At 42.3% G+C, this 17,898-nt stretch overlaps 1 protein-coding gene across 1 annotated transcript in view; it reads right to left on the bottom strand.

Annotated features, from left to right (window-relative positions):
- The window catches only part of LOC127526378 (gastrula zinc finger protein XlCGF57.1-like), a 669,858-nt gene that overhangs the window by 24,372 nt on the left and 627,588 nt on the right, over positions 1-17,898 (bottom strand). Inside the window, exon 2 of the mRNA XM_051921763.1 lies at positions 8,033-8,493. Coding sequence (XP_051777723.1) covers positions 8,033-8,456 — 424 coding nt within the window. The 5' untranslated portion in view covers positions 8,457-8,493. The remainder of the gene's footprint in view (positions 1-8,032; positions 8,494-17,898) is intronic.

Genomic DNA, 17,898 nt, shown 5'->3' with positions numbered 1-17,898 from the left:
GAAATGGGAGGACGATTCAGAAAAAGTGCTGTCATTTCTACAAGGTGTGATTGAAATGTTTGCAAATCCCCTTAAATGAAAATCAGTAATTTGTACTTTAATTACATCTGAATTATTTAATTTGTAATTTTAAACGGTGGATTAAAAGAGTAAATGCAAGAAGAATGTTTCTTTGTCTCAGCCATTACGGAGGGTACTATATAAAACAGAATGCCACGCCAAGCATGAAAAGTGCACCTTCAATAATTACAATGTGTCCTGACATTTATCCACACTTGAACTAAAACCACTTGACACCAAAACAAACAACAAAATGTCTTCTTTCATTCACCAAAGCAAAAGAGAGCAATGGATGAGTGACGCCTCAGTGCACAGGCCTACAGAAGCTGCAGTGACCTCGGAGAAAAATTAGAAGATGAGAAAACCGAGGAAGAGCACAGCTGCTGGTGTTTCAGCTCTACAGGGGAGTGCCAGGTGACACCAGGACTGGTAACCTTTGTGACGCACTGGTGACATTTATACTCACCATTATAATGTTAAAGGGTATCTACTATCAGGACTTATGTTGAGTAAGCTAAAATTTGCCAGGTTTTACTGTCTATTTGATCTCATGTGTGTGTTCATGTATGGAATTATTATCTCTGTTATGGCTGAAAACATCAAGCAGTCCAAGCCTTCACTCAATGAAGAGCACTATAAAGAAGAAATACAACTGAATTAAACAGTAGTGTTACACAAATTAATCAGTCTTGAGTTAAAATGGATTCTGCGTCCTGTCGGAGAAAGAGAAAGAACGGAAGCACGGAAGCACGTAGTGATTCACACACACAGTATGTGTGGCCGGAGAGGTTCCCGCGTGATTCGTGATGCGGACGGTCCTCACTTAAGTGCACAGGTGAAGAGTAGTCTGCATCCGTAATTGATGCCAGGAGCTGCCAATTGCCACATCTGATCTACGTCCCTGTGATAAATAGAAGCGTGAGGTGGCTAGAAACGGAAGAAAAAAGAAAAGGAAAAAAAAAACGGACGGAATTTGAGAAAGAGAGAAGGCAGGAAGTAGGAAGGAGAAAGCCGGTGCATGAACGAGCGAAGGTGCTCGTAGTAGAGAACACCTGCAGCTGAGCAGTGAGCCTGGGTGTTTGGCCGGCACCCCGGAAGCAGGTGGTAGTGGTCGCTCTCGCTGAGCATTATTGAGGAGCTGGAGTGACCGGAAGGAGGATGGCTCGCCGCTTAAGGCCGGGAAGGCAGTAGGAGTCGGGACTTGGGATGTGAAAGCCCCATCGTGAGCACCCTGATCATTGGGGAGCCCAAGTCAAGGTCAGGTGAAGCCCACCGGAGCCAGGGATCGGCGAGGCGAACAGACCAACAGGAGAAGGCAGAAAGAAGGTCAGCTTCATGTAGGGTGGCTCCCCTGGTGCATAGCTTGGACAGGAGAAGCAGGAGAGTCACCAGTAGAAAGGCATTGTTTTAACCTCGTTTTTTAAGGATTTATTTATTGTTTCTAACCTCCACAACTCACAATGTTTTATTGGATTATTTATTTGAAGATTTTTGAGAGACGCTGCACTTATTTATTTGAACACTGTTTTGATTTTGATTGTTGTTTTAATAAAGCACTTTGCACTTTTTGCACCATCCCCTTGTTACATTGTTGTGTCTCACTGTCCAGCTCAACGGAGACATTACCGACGGTGTCGGGTTCAAGAGCTCCCAAAAGTTAGATGGGAGCATGCAGCAGAACCCGCATTGTCACAATAACTCATACCTCGACATCCCTAGAATTAGCCTAGTCACTCTTCACTGGACTTGTCTACGTCTGCTAGGTCTGTTTTGTAGCCTGGAGACTAAAACTGCACACAGTACTCCAGATGAGGCCTGCGGTGTTTTATAAAGCCTCTGCATAACCTCCTGTGACTTGTACTCCACACATCAGGGCGCTAAATAACCTGACATTCTCTTAGCCTTCTTAATGACTTCTGAACACTCTCTAGGAGTCGGTGATGATGACTTCACTACAACTCATAAATCCTTCTCATAAGACCTTCCATTGTGTATACAAACCATACATTTTTACTTCCTACATGTAATACTTTGCATTTACTTAAATTAAATTTCAACTTCAACAAATCTGCCAAAGCCTGTGTACTGTCCAAATCCCTCTATTGTGATGATTCAACAGATTCTCGATTATCTGCCAAATCCACCTACCTTGGCATCATCTGAAAACTTAACCACCTTGTTATTTTTATTCCTATCCAAATCATTTATATCATTATGCTACTCGATACCTAGAGGCTGTTCCCTTGTGCTCAGCCACGTCTTAAGCTATCGCACGGGAAAATGTAGGGGTCTTTGAGCGTGATGGCATCCCTAAAGAAGTCGTTACAGACCAAGAGATGCCTTTCACATTGGAAAACATTTAGGGAAATGGCCAAGTTACTTAAAATAAAGCATTTAAAGTCTGTGGTGTATCATCCACAAACAAATGGTCTAGTAGAGAGATTTAATCAGACTCTCAAACAAATGCTCCACAAGGTGGTCAGCAGGGACAGGGTTCTCTCCTTTTGAATTGTTATAAGGATGACAACCTCAGGGAATATTGGATATTTTAAAAGAAGGATGGGAAGAAGAGGTTCTTCCATCTACCAATATATTAGAATATATCGTGCAGTTATGCAATAGATTTGGGAAAATCCAACCGATATTAAAATGCCACTGTCACAAAGATGTGTCACTGACATTATAAAGGTTTGGGACAGCCACCCGTATATTGTTTCCCGGCTGCAAAACTGAAGAAAATTGAAAAGAGATGTTCACAGGTTTGAGTCCAAAACAGTTTGGATATTATGGAGGTAAGATTGCAGCTTTAAAGGCCGGCAAGAGAAATGATGTCATCAAACCTGGAACCGAAAGTGACATTGTTGGGACTGGAAGTGACATCATCATTGGTGCCAGATCCCTGCAGGATTTTCCATGCAGAGAGATTGAGAGAGACAGTCAGCGCACCCTGCTGCCCCCTGGTCTGGCGTGGTATTTCTATCATTTAGGCCATTCAGCTGTCTCCCAATCACACGTGTGTGACAATATATTTATATAGCAGTGGCTCTAACACTGGCCCTTGTAGGACACCACTCTTACAACCACCCAGTTCTGATAGGGTTCCTTGCACCAGAACCCTAAGCTTCCCGTGTTTAGCCAATTTTGCACCCATCTACACACCACACCCTGAACTTTCACTTCTTTTAGTGACACCTTATCAAATACTTACTGAAAGGCCACATAAATAATATCATATGTTCCATTTTGATCATATCCTTTGGTTGGTTCCTCATAGATTTCCAGCATGTTAGTAAAATGCAACCTCCCTCATCTGAATCCATGCTGATTGTTAAGTAAAATTCCTGTTCTTGCCGTGTGTCACTCAGTCTTTTCCTTAATAATTCCTTTCATTCATTTTCCTGTGATGCAAGTTAAGCTTACTGACCTGTTGATACTTCAATCTTCCCAATAACTCTTTCTATATAATGGAATTACATTTTCCAGTTCAAAAAAATTGTCCCAGTGTGCAGTGACTACTAAAAAATATCCATCAACAGATTATATATATATTCACTAAACTCCGTAAGCATTTGAGGATAAATAGCATCTGATCTTGGAGATTTGTTTCATATCAACCAATTCAATCACAGCAGCACGTCTCTGTCTACAATTTCCAAATCCGTCAGCACCTCCTTAGTAGTCCCTGTTACAACTGAGAGGTTATCCACTTTTTCAGACATGAAATCTTCAGAAAATGGAAAGTTTAGAGCATTTTCTATTTCACTATCTGTGTATTGTAATTCCCCTTTATTGTTCATGTGGCACTTCACTTCCTCCTTGACTGTTATTTTACTCCTAAAATACCTAAAGAATGTCTATGGCTACAATATTTCTCTTTAACTGTCTTTTAGAGATCTCAAATCTTTCCTTATAGTTGCTCTCAAATGCACTACTGTTAACATTGGGGTTATTCATCTTAAATGACTTATTCAGTTGTTCTTTTTTTTCCTTTGCAGCTTCTTTTCTACATCCTTATTTACCCACTCCAGAGATTTTATTAATTACTTTGAATCCATCGTGCATCATATGTAAAATGTTTAATTTCTTTCTAACAAATCACAGTTGCTCTTGCCTGTTTATTGCTATGACACTGACTTGTCGGCTACTACAAAAGCTTTCTCCACCAACTGCCCCACAAACCCAAAGGTTGGAGTAAGACTGGAGTAACACCTGCTGTTGTGTGAATCACAAAACAAAACAAAAAACACCATTGTAAACAGAAAAAAAAACTATTAAACTGCTTCTCTGCTCCTTAAGAGCTACCAAAAAAAAACCAAAGTGTTTAGGAGCAAAAGTCATATTTAATGCACACTCACATAGAAGGAGCACAGACAAGCACAGAACACACAGCCTTTGTCACTTTATGATATAAGAATGATGTCAACATGTCAGTCTAAGTTGTTTCTCCAATTCAGCGCTTCAATGTGTAATTGAAAGGTTTGACGTTTCATCCACATACTTCTTTAATGATGTCACAAGAACCTTAGAAGAACTGAAGAGATATGTAAAGCTGGCAAATGTGATAAAAGAATTTTGGAAGACCCGGGTGTTCGTCAATGCACAGAAAGCCATACTGTCTAAAAAAATGGAGGAAACTCACTACTGGAATGGGCAACCCACAAAGATCACAGCATGAAAGCAGAGGTGAATAGGAACCCAGACAGGCAGAGCAAAGGGCCTGTACAAATCTCCAGGGGCATCATGTATAACGCCGTGCGTGTGGCATAAGCACAAAAGCGGGAATGTGCGTACGCACAGAAAAATCCAGATGCAGGAATCTGTGCGCACGCAAACTTTCACGTTCTTTCACTACATAAATCCCGATCAGCGTGAAAAGTAACGCACGTGCACGCGCCTTCTGTCTGCCCCAACTCCTCCCAGAATTACGCTTCTTTGAATATGCAAATCGATATAAATAGCCTTCTGTGAAAAGACAATGAGAAAAGCACGGGGGAAAATATAAGAATTTCAGCGAATACCAAGTGGAGGCAAAGGAAAAACGTACTATTTGTTGTTTTAAACAGTAATATAATCAACAAAAGGAAGTTGATCGAGTGATATAGTGTATGAGAAACTCAAAAGCTCAATTTCACAAAGTCGCACAGTGCCCGAAATAAAAAAGAAGTCACATATCAAAGTCGGCGTGAAAAGGCGACTCGTAGCCCACCGTCTGAGTGTCATATGAAAGCTTATTAGGGTACAGAGAAAAAAAAATAGGCACACAGTCAGAAAAAAGCACGAAATGTCAACTTTAATCTTGAAATTTCCACTTTAATCACGTAGTTTATTTTGTCTTCAAAGTAGAACATCATAAACTTCATCTTAAACTCGTTTATTTTACTAGTTTCTCGAGTAGCACGTTAAATGCTTTGTTCTGTATTTGATCTTCTATGTGCTCTATGTGTGTGAATCACTACGTGCTTCCGTTCTTTCTCTTTCTCCGACAGGACGCAGAATCCATTGCATTCGTGATATTACAGCTCTCTGAATAATTAAAATACTGAGATGTATACGTGATATCTTTTTCATGATGATAGGAATGAAAGCATGTTATTAAACATGGGAACACGGTGGCGCAGTGATTGTTCATGTCTCACGCAAGAGCCTTTTCGCACCATGTGCGACCTTTGATGAAATAATTTATTACAGAAGTACTGTCTCTTTCAAACGTACTAACCTCCAATTCCTGTCCTTACTTTTCTTTCTCCAAACACCCAATCGCCACACAATCAGCTCTGTAATAGACGTTAAGCCATCTGTAAGCTTAGAACGCCGATTCTTCAAAACTTTTAAGGAACATTAAAATATCTTCGTAGTACATGTTTAATTATTCTATTCGTCTATCCTTCCAGTGTCGCGTCAGCACCAGCAATAATACAGCGCAAGGCAGGAGCTATCCGTGAACTAGCTATACGCTGCGGCACCGTGTCCTCACATGTTTAATTATTAACAATACAGGTTATTTAAATGAAGTTTTATCTGTATACTATAAGCAACATATTTTGCTGCATTTCATCTTAAAAATTATATCGTCATCATACGTGCTTTATAAAGTGGCGCAGGTTGTGCAATATTATAACTGTAGTGCAAGTTTACAGTGGGGTACCGGTAATTGTACTTATAAGTACAAACAGTTCTACAAGGAGCACTTGATGGACCAATTGAGTGCGTTTATATTTCTTGGAATGAAACTGTTTCTGAAACATGAGGTCCGTACAGGAATGGCTTTGACGCATTTTGCCGTGGTTGAGGTAGTGTGTGCTTGAAACTATATACTGATAATTCTCTTTCCGATCAGCTGCTGCTGTGATTCCCCACTCAGATACAGTGATATAAATACTCCGAGTGGTGCAGTGAGAGTGATATGGAAAAAGATGATCCGCAGTGGCAACCCTTAACGGGAGCAGCTAAAGAAGAAGAAGATGCAGTGAGAGTAACAATGCTAAAGCAGTTATGGTATTTGGAACACTATGGCTATTCCCTGGACCATTATATTGCTACAGGTTAATTACAATCAGATGCATTACACTAATAAACAATATGCAGTTAATTTCAGTGTATTTATAAAGCCGCGTCAGGAATGTGGGTCTAAGAAAGAAAGGGTGACCACACAGGAACAGTAGCACTGCTTTGACGCTGCGTGCCGCCAGTCTGCAAAACCGAGCGGAGAAATTGCGTACGCCATGGTATGAGGTACCGTGGAAATGTGCGTGGCTTTACGCAAAGTTTAGGTTTTATACATCGCGAATTGAGCGTGGAAACATTCGTACACAACATTTCTGTGCGTACGCACCGTTTATACATGAGGCCCCAGGACTTGAGAAAGTCTCTGTCCATGTGTTCTTATGGAGAAAAGCGTAAGAATGTAGTTTAAAGAAGGACAACACCAAGGAAATCAATGAAATGTAGCAAACTTCTAAAAGATCATCATGATGTTACAGAACAGACAATGTTCTATGAATGAATGAGACAAAAGTTGAAGTCTTTGGTCGGTCAAAACATAAAAAATCATGTTTGCAAGTAACACAAAAGAGGACATTGATACTAAAGACTCAAGGTGAATGGAGCATCATGGTTTGGCCTGCATGTTTCTTCATGGCCTGGAACACTTGACATGATCAACGGTCACTAAACTGAAAATATTATCAAGAAATCTGACAGAAAAATATCAGGATAGTAGAAGCTTAGCAAAAGTTGAGTGATGTTACAGGACAATGAGCCCAAACACAGGAAGAAATCAAAAAACAGAAAGGGTTAAAAACATACGGTAACTGGTGTTCTGGAATGGCCAATAAGAGACACGAGATGCTGTGGCCTGACCTAAAGAGAACTGATCAGAAAAGGGCTCTCAGGGATGAAGGAACTGAAAAGGTTTGGAATGAAGGAATGGATTAAAATTCATTGCTGATCAGTGACTACAAAAGGTTTTGTTTAGGTCATTACTGTTAAAGAAGGGCCAACCAGTCTGTAAAGATAAGAGGGCCAGGGAGTGGACTGTGAATGTTTAAACGATGTGTTCAGGACTGACAAGAATCCGTCCAATTGTTTGTGTGTTATTACAGTAGTTTAGGACAACTGAGGCTGTCTGTAATTGGAGCTTAGTTGAAGATCGGACTACATTGTTAAAAGGAATTAATATGGATACCCAGGAAATTCCAGAGGGATCAATACCTTTGTCTTGCTCTTGGACATTTGTATAGCACTCTTTATCGAGGATAGGCTGAGGACTTTTGTATAAAGTCACTATAATGGAAGAATACCAAATTGCTAAACCTTACATAACAATAGATGAAATCTCACACTAAATTCAAAAACACAATAAAATAAAGTATTTTCACTCTATTTCTATGTTTCTCATAAAAATCACAAGACCCAACTTGTTAAGCTCATAAACCCCAACCCTAAATCTTACACATTTTTATTTTACACTTACTTTTTCCAGACTTCTTTGAAGGTGGTCGCTTATTTTTCTGAGCTCTAACAGATGTAGTTTCCACAGCCCTCTTTGGTTCAGACTCTAATGATTCATACTTCACATTGATAGAAGGCTCTGGAGATGAACTCTGTCTGCTCTGAGAAGAGTCTAACCTGGTCACCACTTCATCTTGACACCCATCATTAAGGTTGTCTTCTTTTACACTGTCCAGATTTGTATGGTTATGTGTCTCAATACTGACAGACTTCTCTACTGGTTCTTCTTTAATGCCTACTGGCTGCAGTTCACTGTTCTCCTCCTTGATGCTCAGACTTTCCCGTTTAAGGTAGATGGACTTCCACTCACAGTCCTCCTCCTTAAAATTTACAGTTTTCTCTATGATATTTGCGTCCACATCACAGGTCTCCTGTTTTACATCCATTGAGATGTTCCAGCAAACAGCAGCTTTTTCTTTTTCTCTGTGAAAAGAACTGGAATTAACTTAATTAAAACTTTGTCCCTTATGTCTAAAGACACTTGAATATCATTTTAGAACAGGCTCTATGTTATGGTTTATGTAAGGTTAGACAGTTTGTAGCATGCTGACAGTAATTCATTGCTCTTCCTTTCAGATTATCAGATGTGAAATAATCTTGGCAGTAAAGTGAAGATCCAACAGACTCTGAAACAAGAAGACCATCTTACACAGTTGTGGGTCAGCAGTATTCACTACTTGAATTAAACATACAGTGCTGCTGGGGTCCCAGAATTGTCTTATCAGTTTTTATTAATAATAATAATACATTTTACTTAATAGGCACCTTTCTTAGCACTCAAGGTCACCTTACAACAAAGTTAAACAACACTAGTAAAATTAAAACAAGAGAATGATAAATCAAAAAGCAATAATTAGTAAACAAACAAAGATAACTGACAGTAACAGTGCAAAATTCACAATTAGTATGCCAGTTTGAAAAGACAAGTTTTCAGGGTAGATTAAAATATGTTATTGAATCGAGCTGACAAATATGAGAGGGAAGAGAATTCCCGAGTTGAGGAGCACTATGAGAGACGCTCGAGGTCCCATAGCACTGAGTCTGATGTGTGGTACAGAAAGTCGAACTGCAGAAGAGGATCTGAGTGAGTGAGAGGAGTGCAAGTCTGTAGGAGATCAGTGAGGTTGTGGAGAGCTTTAAATGTTAAGAGCAGTATTTAGTATTGTATTCTGTAGTGAACAGGGAGCCAGTGAACTTGAGAGAGAAGAGGTGTAATATGTTCAGTGGATTTAGAACAGCAGGTTATTATCCTGGCAGCAGAATTTTGAATAAGTTGTGGTGGAGGGGTTTGCGTGTCCCAATGACCCTAGGAGCTCTGTTGTCCGGGGATTTATGCCCATGGTAGGGCCACCCAAGGCAAACTGGTCCTAGGTGAGGGATGAGACAAAGGGCAATTCAAAGAAACCTCTTATGAAGAATAAAAAATTTGGATAGCGTTTTTCCTCGCCCGGACACGGGTCATCGGGCTCCCCTTTGGAGCCAGGCCTGGGGGTGGGGCTCAATGGCGAGCGCCTGGTGGCCGGGCCTGCACCCATGGGGCTCGGCCGGGCACAGCACGAAGAGGTAACGTGGGTCCCCCTTCCCATGGACTCACCACCTATGAGAGGGGACAAGAAAGTCGGGTGCAGTGTGAGTTGGGTGGTGGCCGAAGGCGGGGACCTTGGCGGTCCGATCCTCGGCTACAGAAGCTGGGTCTTGGGACGTGGAATGTCACCTCTCTGAAGGGGAAGGAGCCTGAGCTAGTGCGCGAGGTCGAGAGGTTCCGGCTAGATATAGTCGGACTCACCTCGACGCACAGCTTGGAATCTGGAACCAATCTCCTTGAGAGGGGCTGGACTCTCTATCATTTTTGAGTTGCCCCTAGTGAGAGGCGCCAAGCAGGTGTGGGCATACTTATTGCCCCCCGACTTGGAGCCTGTTCATTGGGGTTTACCCCCGTGGACGAGAGGGTAGCCTCCCTCCGCATTCGGGTGGGGGGACGGATCCTAACTGTTTGTGCGTATGCGCCGAACAGCAGTTTGGAGAACCCACCCTTTTTGGAGTCCCTGGAGGGGCAAACCTTCTGGGGACTCCCTTGTTCTGCTGGGAGACTTCACGTGGGCAATGACAGTGAGACCTGGAAGGGCGTGATTGGGAGGAATGGCCCCCCCGATCTGAACCAGAGCGGTGTTTTGTTATTGGACTTCTGTGCTCGTCACGGATTGTCCATAACGAACACCATGTTCAAGCATAGGGGTGTTCATATGTGCACTTGGCACCAGGACACCCTAGGCCTCAGTTCGATGATCGACTTCGTGGTCATGTCTCAGGACTTGTGGCCACATGTCTTGGTCACTCGGGTGAAGAGAGGGGCGGAGCTGTCAACTGATCACCACCTGGTGGTGAGTAGGCTTCGATGGTGGGGGAGGATGCCAGTCAGGCCTGGTAGGCCCAAACATGTTGTGAGGGTCTGCTGGGAAAATCTGGCAGAGTCCCCTGTCAGAAGTAGCTTCAACTCCTACCTCCGGCAGAACTTCAACTACATCCCGAGAGAGGTGGGGGACATTGAGTCCGAATGGGCCATGTTCCGTGCCTCTGTTGTTGAGGCGGCTGACTGGAGCTGTGGCCGTAAGGTGGTCGGTGCCTGTCATGGCGGCAATCCCTGAACCTGTTGGACACCGGAGGTGAGGGATGCCGTCAAGCTGAAGGAGGAGTCCTACAGGACCTTTTTGTCCTGTGGGACTCTGGAGGCAGCTGATAGGTACCGGCAGGCCAAGCGGAATGCGGCTTTGGTGGTTGCTAAGGCAAAAAGACGGGCGTGGGAAGAGTTTGGGGAGGCCATGGAGAACAACGGCTTTGAGGAGATTCTGGTCCATCATCCGGCGTCTCAGCAAGGGGAAGCAGTGTAGTGTCAACAGTGTATATGGTGAGAATGGTGCACTGCTGACCTCAACTCGGGACGTTGTGGGTCGGTGGGGGGAGTACTTCGAAAACCTCCTCAATCCCACTAACATGCCTTCCTATGAGGAAGCACAGCCTGGGGACTCGGAGGTGGGCTCCTCCATCTCTGGGACTGAGGTCACCGAGGTGGTCAAAAAACTCCTTGGTGGCAGGGCCCCGGGGGTGGATGAGATACGCCCGGAGTTCCTCAAGGCTCTGGATGTTGTAGGACTGTCTTGGTTGACACACCTCTGCAACATCGCATGGACATCAGGGACAGTGCCTCTGGATTGGCAGACTGGGGTGGTGGTCCCCCTATTTAAGAAGGGGGACCGGAGGGTGTGTTCCAACTATAGAGGGATCAGAATCCTCAGCCTCCCTGGAAAAGTCTATTCGGTGGTCCTGGAGAGGAGGGTCCATCGGATAGTCAAACCTCGGATTCAAGAGGAACAGTGTGGTTTTCGTCCTGGTCGCGGAACAGTGGACCAGCTCTACACCCTTAGCAGGGTCCTGGAGGGTGCATGGGAGTTTGCCCAACCAGTCTACATGTGTTTTGTGGACTTGGAAAAGGCGCTTGACCGTGTCCCTCGGGAAATCCTGTGGGGGGTACTCTGAGAGTATGGAGTACCAGACCCCCTGATAAGGGCTGTTCGGTCCTTGTACGATTGGTGTCAGAGCTTGGTCTGCATTGCCGGCAGTAAGTCGAACCCATTTCCAGGGCTGCCCTTTGTCACTGATTCTGTTCATAACTTTTATGGACAGAATTTCTAGGCGCAGCCAGGGTGTTGAGGGGGTCCAGTTTGGTGGACTTAGGATTGGGTCACTGCTTTTTGCAGATGATGTTGTCCTGTTTGCTTCATCAGCAAATTTCAAGTATCTCGGGATCTTGTTCACGAGTGAGGGAAGAATCGAGCGTGAAATCGACAAGCGGATCGGTGTGTCATCCGCAGTGATGCGGGCTCTGCATCGGTCTGTTGTGGTGAAAAAGGAGCTGAGCCGCCAGGAAAAGCTCTCAATTTACCAGTCGATCTATGTTACTACCCTCACCTATGGTCATGAGCTATGGGTAGTGACCGAAAGAACGAGATCGCGAATACAAGCGGCTGAAATGAGTTTCCTCCGCAGAGTGTCTGGGCTTTCCCTTAAAGATAGGGTGAGAAGCTCAGTCATCCGGGAGGGGCTCAGAGTAGAGCCACTGCTCCTCTGCATCGAGAGGAGTCAGATGAGGTGGCTGGGGCATCTGATCAGGTTGCCTCCTGGAAGCCTCCCTGGTGAGGTGTTCCGGGCATGTCCAACCGGGAGGAGGCCCCGGGGAAGACCCACGACACGCTGGAGGGACTATGTCTCCCGGCTGGCCTGGGAACGCCTCGGGATTCTCCCGAAAGAGCTAGAAGAAGTGGCAGAGGAGAGGGAAGTCTGGGCATCTCTGCTCAAGCTGCTGCCATCGCAACTCGATCTCGGATAAGTGGAAGAGGATGGATGGATGGATGTGTAAAGTGGGAGTACTTTTCCTTGTGTGTTTTCATTTTCCTGCTTTCACAATGGCAGTGCTGCGGTCCACCAGCTAAAGCAGTGTGACTGTGAATGTGAGGCAACGGCCAAAAGAAAGTGGGGCATTGTTTGGAGTTATTTTACTACACTGAGCAATAATGACGGAAAATGAGATACGTGTCAGAAGGCCATACATTAAGGCAACACCACAAACCTGGTAGAACACATGGAAGTCAGACACATTGCTGAACTCGAAGAGATCAGAAGAGAGCAGAGACACTCAGGCTAGAGACTGGCACAGGTACCAAAGGGCCATAGTGGACTCTTAAAAAAGCCTTCCAGAAAGACAGGCAGTACCCAGGAACGTTAGTACTGTAAACTGATATGGGGGTCTTGAAACTGTTTGACTAGACAGAAAACAATGTCTGCTTTTAGTGAGGAGTAAATTACAGTTATAGCTTGATGAACTAAAATTGAACAAATTTTCAAAATCTGTATATTTATCAGGTTTAAAAAAAAAAATCTCGATATTAGCTTTATTCCACTGAGACTATAAAGACAGAGCTCTAAACGGCAGTCCCGAGTGTTTCCCCAGCAAGTCCTGCAGGCGTGCCCAGTAATAATGGCATCTCTAGTTTTTTACAGCCCAAGTGTTGCCCGCTCTTGCCAGTGATACGAGCAGTGATGTTGAGGAGCCTCTCATCAGCAGTGATGATGAAGTGAATCTGTCTTCAGGAAGTGCAACTGAAACAGACAGGGAAATCGAAAACAATTCTGAAGAATCCGAAAGTGACGCTCGCTTGGTATTTGCATCATTATTATACTTTTTACACTTCACAGTGTGTACATTGTGCTTTGTGCATCTTACAGTAAAAAAATTTTGTTGAGCCAAAAAATGTATGTGTTTTACATATTTAAAAAAAAAAATCATGTAACCCTAATGCTTGTTGGTCTTCCATAGATCGTTTGCAGGAACTGAACACGTTTAATAATTTCTGTTAATAAACAAGTAAACAAGTCTGATCTTTGGCACTATATGTAATAGTCTATTAATGCAAAATGTGACTTTGACGTCCACACACAAAGTTTTTATAAAAGATCAACCATTCCTGCAAGATGACACTCTGGCTGTATCAGTATCGGTATCAGCATCGCCAATGCTGGCCTCACTATCACCTGGTATCGGATCAAAAAGAAAACCAACAGCATCAGCCATCACTAGTTTTCAAGTGTAAATTATGACGAGCAGGTTTTCAACTTGAATAATAAATTTTGGCTACCAATAGTCAAGATTTTTGAAAACTTATTTATAGACTGAGAGATAATGAATAGCGGAGGACAGGCCAGTGTACGGAGTGACAATCAACCCTTCTTTATTTTGGATGGCTTTGTCATCAGCAGTGTAGGACAGACTGACATTACCATTTTTAACATGGCTAGAACACAAGTCCCATTTTAAAATGCTGCTGCCAGACACTCGTATTGCCAGCTAAAAACTCTTAGTTCCCATGGCCGGGCCCCTCGCCTGAATGCAGCCTTCATGCCTTACCTGATAAGACAATCGATACCAGACCATGTTAACATGCAGGGGCATCTCCCACAGGCACAACATGGACTCTCAAGTTCAAACAAAGGACCATAAATCAAGGAGTAACACTGATGGACAGCACTTTGCACCAGTGGTCAGTCAAGAGGATGGACTTATGCAAACTCAAGAAACAAATCTCAAGACCTCTATTCCTTCCATTAAAAATCCTTATAAGACACAGATCATCTCATTAAGCTTACAGCTCTCAGCCTGACTATAACTTTGGCTGTCCATAGCCTACAGGGTTTGGCCATAACAGACGTTGAAGCATCCGCTTTACTCCGAGGGGCAACTGTGCTCGATTGGAAAGGTGGAAGATTTGTCTGCACTGGAGTTGGAGAAGGTTGACATGAGCCCAAACCTTGCAGAAGAATAGCAAGTGCACAAGCCGAGATGGTATCTTAAAGGCCACACAGTCATCTTGCTTGATATGGCAAATAACTAATCACCAATTTTTTTTAGAAGACATGGCGATAGTAGTAACCTACAGGACTGACATGGACTGTGGAACCTCAAAAGAAACTTCAGATAGTGTTACCATGACGAAAAAGGAGACAAACTCCTAAAACAAAAGAAAGCATGCAGAAGATCTTACCATGTGTTTGGAGGAAGCCAACCAAGAAAGGAACAAAGCCTCACTCACGTCAAACTATAAGTACACCTGCTTTGATTTTGAGAACTATAAAGTGTGATTTAATTGACAAAACACAGCAGCTAATGTATTATGGTACTGGTGTCACTAAAACTGAAGGTAATAACCTTGTGAAGGATCATTTCTTTCTGTTAAACGTTTCTCCCTAAACTCAGATGGAAAGTGCAGAGCCACATCTCACTGTAGCAGACACAACCTGCAGAGCCGGTAAGGCAGTGTAGACGAGCTGTGAGCAAATGAACGCCACCGCGCAGGCAACAGAAACTTTATAACAAGATAAAGAATGCAGCCATCTAAACCAATGGAACTGAAAAAAAAAAATCAGAATTCATAAGTTATGTGCCTTTATCTATAGGAGAGAAAAAGTTCAACTAATCTAATGTAGTTTTATGTTTGTGTCTGTTATTATCCGTTATCTAACATCATCATCTATATTTGCATATATCCATCTTCTATTATCCTTATGCTATAAATAAATTGTATTATTTTGTGTATTGCAGCAAGAATGTTTGGGTTATTTGAGTAATAAGTCAATTACTGCAGCAACAACAACAGAGACAGTGAGGGTGTTTAATGTTGAATTTCACCGATTTATGGCCATCATTCATAACTTGTACAGATCTCTTCATATTTCAGGTTTCCTAGCTGGAAAGTGAAACAGAGAGGCCTCACTAAACTTACATTAATTTGGTGTCCCTTTGTGGCTGTGTTGTTAATTGTTTTAACTAATTACCAGCATTACCAAAGACAAAAGTGATAATTAACCGAGTGATCAATTAAAATTTCCTACAGCAGACAACATCAAAAGGCGCTTTACAGAAATTACAAAACAGGAACAAGAACTGAACTGCTAATTAAGATTAAAACTGCCTCACTATCAGTTAAGACTATAAAATGACATTAAAAACTCAGAATCAATGTCTCCATGATGGGACAGTTAACTTTGTGAGCTGGAATGTTAAAGGCCTGAATCATGTATTAAAGAGAAAGAAAGTATGCTCTCACCTAACAGGCATAAACGCTAAAATAGTATTTTTACAGGAGACCCACTTACTAAGCAAGGATCAGTTCAGACTGCAAAAAGACAGGACTGGCCAAATGTTCCATTCTAACTTTACAAAGAAAACTAGAGGGGTGGGAATTCTCATACATAGAACAGTTCCATTTGTAGCATCAGATGTAGTATCGGACCCTGAAGGGAGATATGTGATGGTCATGGGCAACTTATTTAACAGTAAAATTATTTTGATAAATGTTTATGGACCCAATGTCGATGATAAGGAATTCATGCAAAATCTATTTGCATCTATTCCCAATGTGAACACTCATAAAATTATAATGGCTGGGGACTTTAATTGTGTTTTAAATCCACTCTTAGATAGGACTCCTGTGACAGGGGGGACAACATCTAATACTGCAAAGACAATTACACAGTTTTTAAATGACCACAACTTATCAGACCCATGGAGGTTTCTTAACCCAAACTCAAGAACATATTCGTTCTACTCATCAGTGCATTACAGCTACTCAAGAATTGATTATTTTTTTATAGATAATAATTTCCTGCCTATGATTAAATCATGCAAATACGACACAATTGTTATCTCCGACCATGCCCCTTTAGTCTTGGAGCTAAAATCATTAAGCCCCTCACACTTCACCTCGCAGATGGCGTCGTAACCCTCTTCGATTGGCAGACAAGAACTGCACAGAATTTATATCGAAACAAATCAGCTTCTTCCTAGAGACAAACACGTCCACAGAGGTTTCTGCAGGAACACTCTGGGAAACTCTAATGGCCTTCTTAAGAGGACAGATTATTTCATATCTTTCCCACAGAAATAAATTAGAAACCAAGAAAGTGTCAGAGCTAAGAAGTGAAATTACTAGAATAGATGAAGAACAAGCCAGGCGTCCAAGTGAAGCTCTTCACAGGAAAAGGCAGGCCTTGCATACAAAACTTAACAACTAAAGAAACTGAACAACTTATTTACAAGTCAAGACATCATTACTATGAACACGGAGAAAAAGCTAATAAGCTTTTAGCTCAACAAATTCACAAACAAGAAGTTCGCAATGTAATACCAGCAATCACCAACACGAATGAAGAAGAAATTATTGACCATAAAAATATAATGCACACATTTAGAGATTATTATAAATCCTTATATTCTACTGAGTTCAAAGAAGACAACACACAATCTAATGCATTTCTGAATACATTACAGACACCACAAATAGATGCTTTAAGTGCTGAGGAACTGGATAAACCTCTGACGCTAACAGAATTACTAGATGTTATAAAGTCACTTCAAAGTGGGAAATCAGCAGGTCCTGATGGTTACCCCGCAGAATTTTATAAGAAATTCTCCACTCAGCTAGCTCCCCTCTTATTGGCAACATTTACAGAAGCTAGAGACAACCAAATACTACCTCAAACATTTCGTCAAGCATTAATCACCGTCTTTCCTAAACAAAATAAGGACTTGTTACAATGTGCATCATACAGACCAATTTCACTCCTTAATAATGATGTTAAGATACTATCAAAAATTCTAGCTAGAAGGATGGAGAAAGTGCTGCCCTCGGTAATATCACAGGATCAAACTGGATTTATTAAAGGCCGACACCTATCTTCCAATCTCCGACGCTTGTTTAATGTTATATAGTCACCAGCAAAATCAAACACCCCAGAGATATTACTATCATTAGACGCAGAAAAAGCATTTGATATGATTGAATGGAACTACCTTTTCACTGCATTGGGGAAATTTGGGTTTGGTCCGAATATTTGTGCATGGATCAAACTACTGTATACCAATCCAGAAGCTTCAGTTTGTATTAACAACATTTGTTCAGACTACTTTAAGCTAGAACGTGGTACCAGACAAGGATGTCCCTTGTCGCCACTGCTGTTTGCAATCGCCATTGAACCACTGGCGGTCCACTGTAGAAATTCTTATCAGATAAAGGGGATTATCAGAGAAGGACTGGAACAGAAAATTTCTCTATATGCAGATGATATGGTTTTATATATATCAGACCCAGAAAACACTGTCCCTGCAGTTTTAACAGCACTAACAGAATTTCAAAAGATATCTGGTCTTAGAATTAATCTGAATAAAAGTATTCTCTTTCCAGTGAATTCATAAGCATATAATATTAGATTGGACACCCT

This window comes from Erpetoichthys calabaricus (genome assembly GCF_900747795.2).
Source record: "Erpetoichthys calabaricus chromosome 1 unlocalized genomic scaffold, fErpCal1.3 SUPER_1_unloc_23, whole genome shotgun sequence".
In the NCBI taxonomy this organism is placed as follows: Eukaryota; Metazoa; Chordata; class Cladistia; order Polypteriformes; family Polypteridae; genus Erpetoichthys; species Erpetoichthys calabaricus.
Note: the sequence above shows the minus strand (reverse complement) of the source record. Positions and strands in the feature narration are given on the sequence as shown.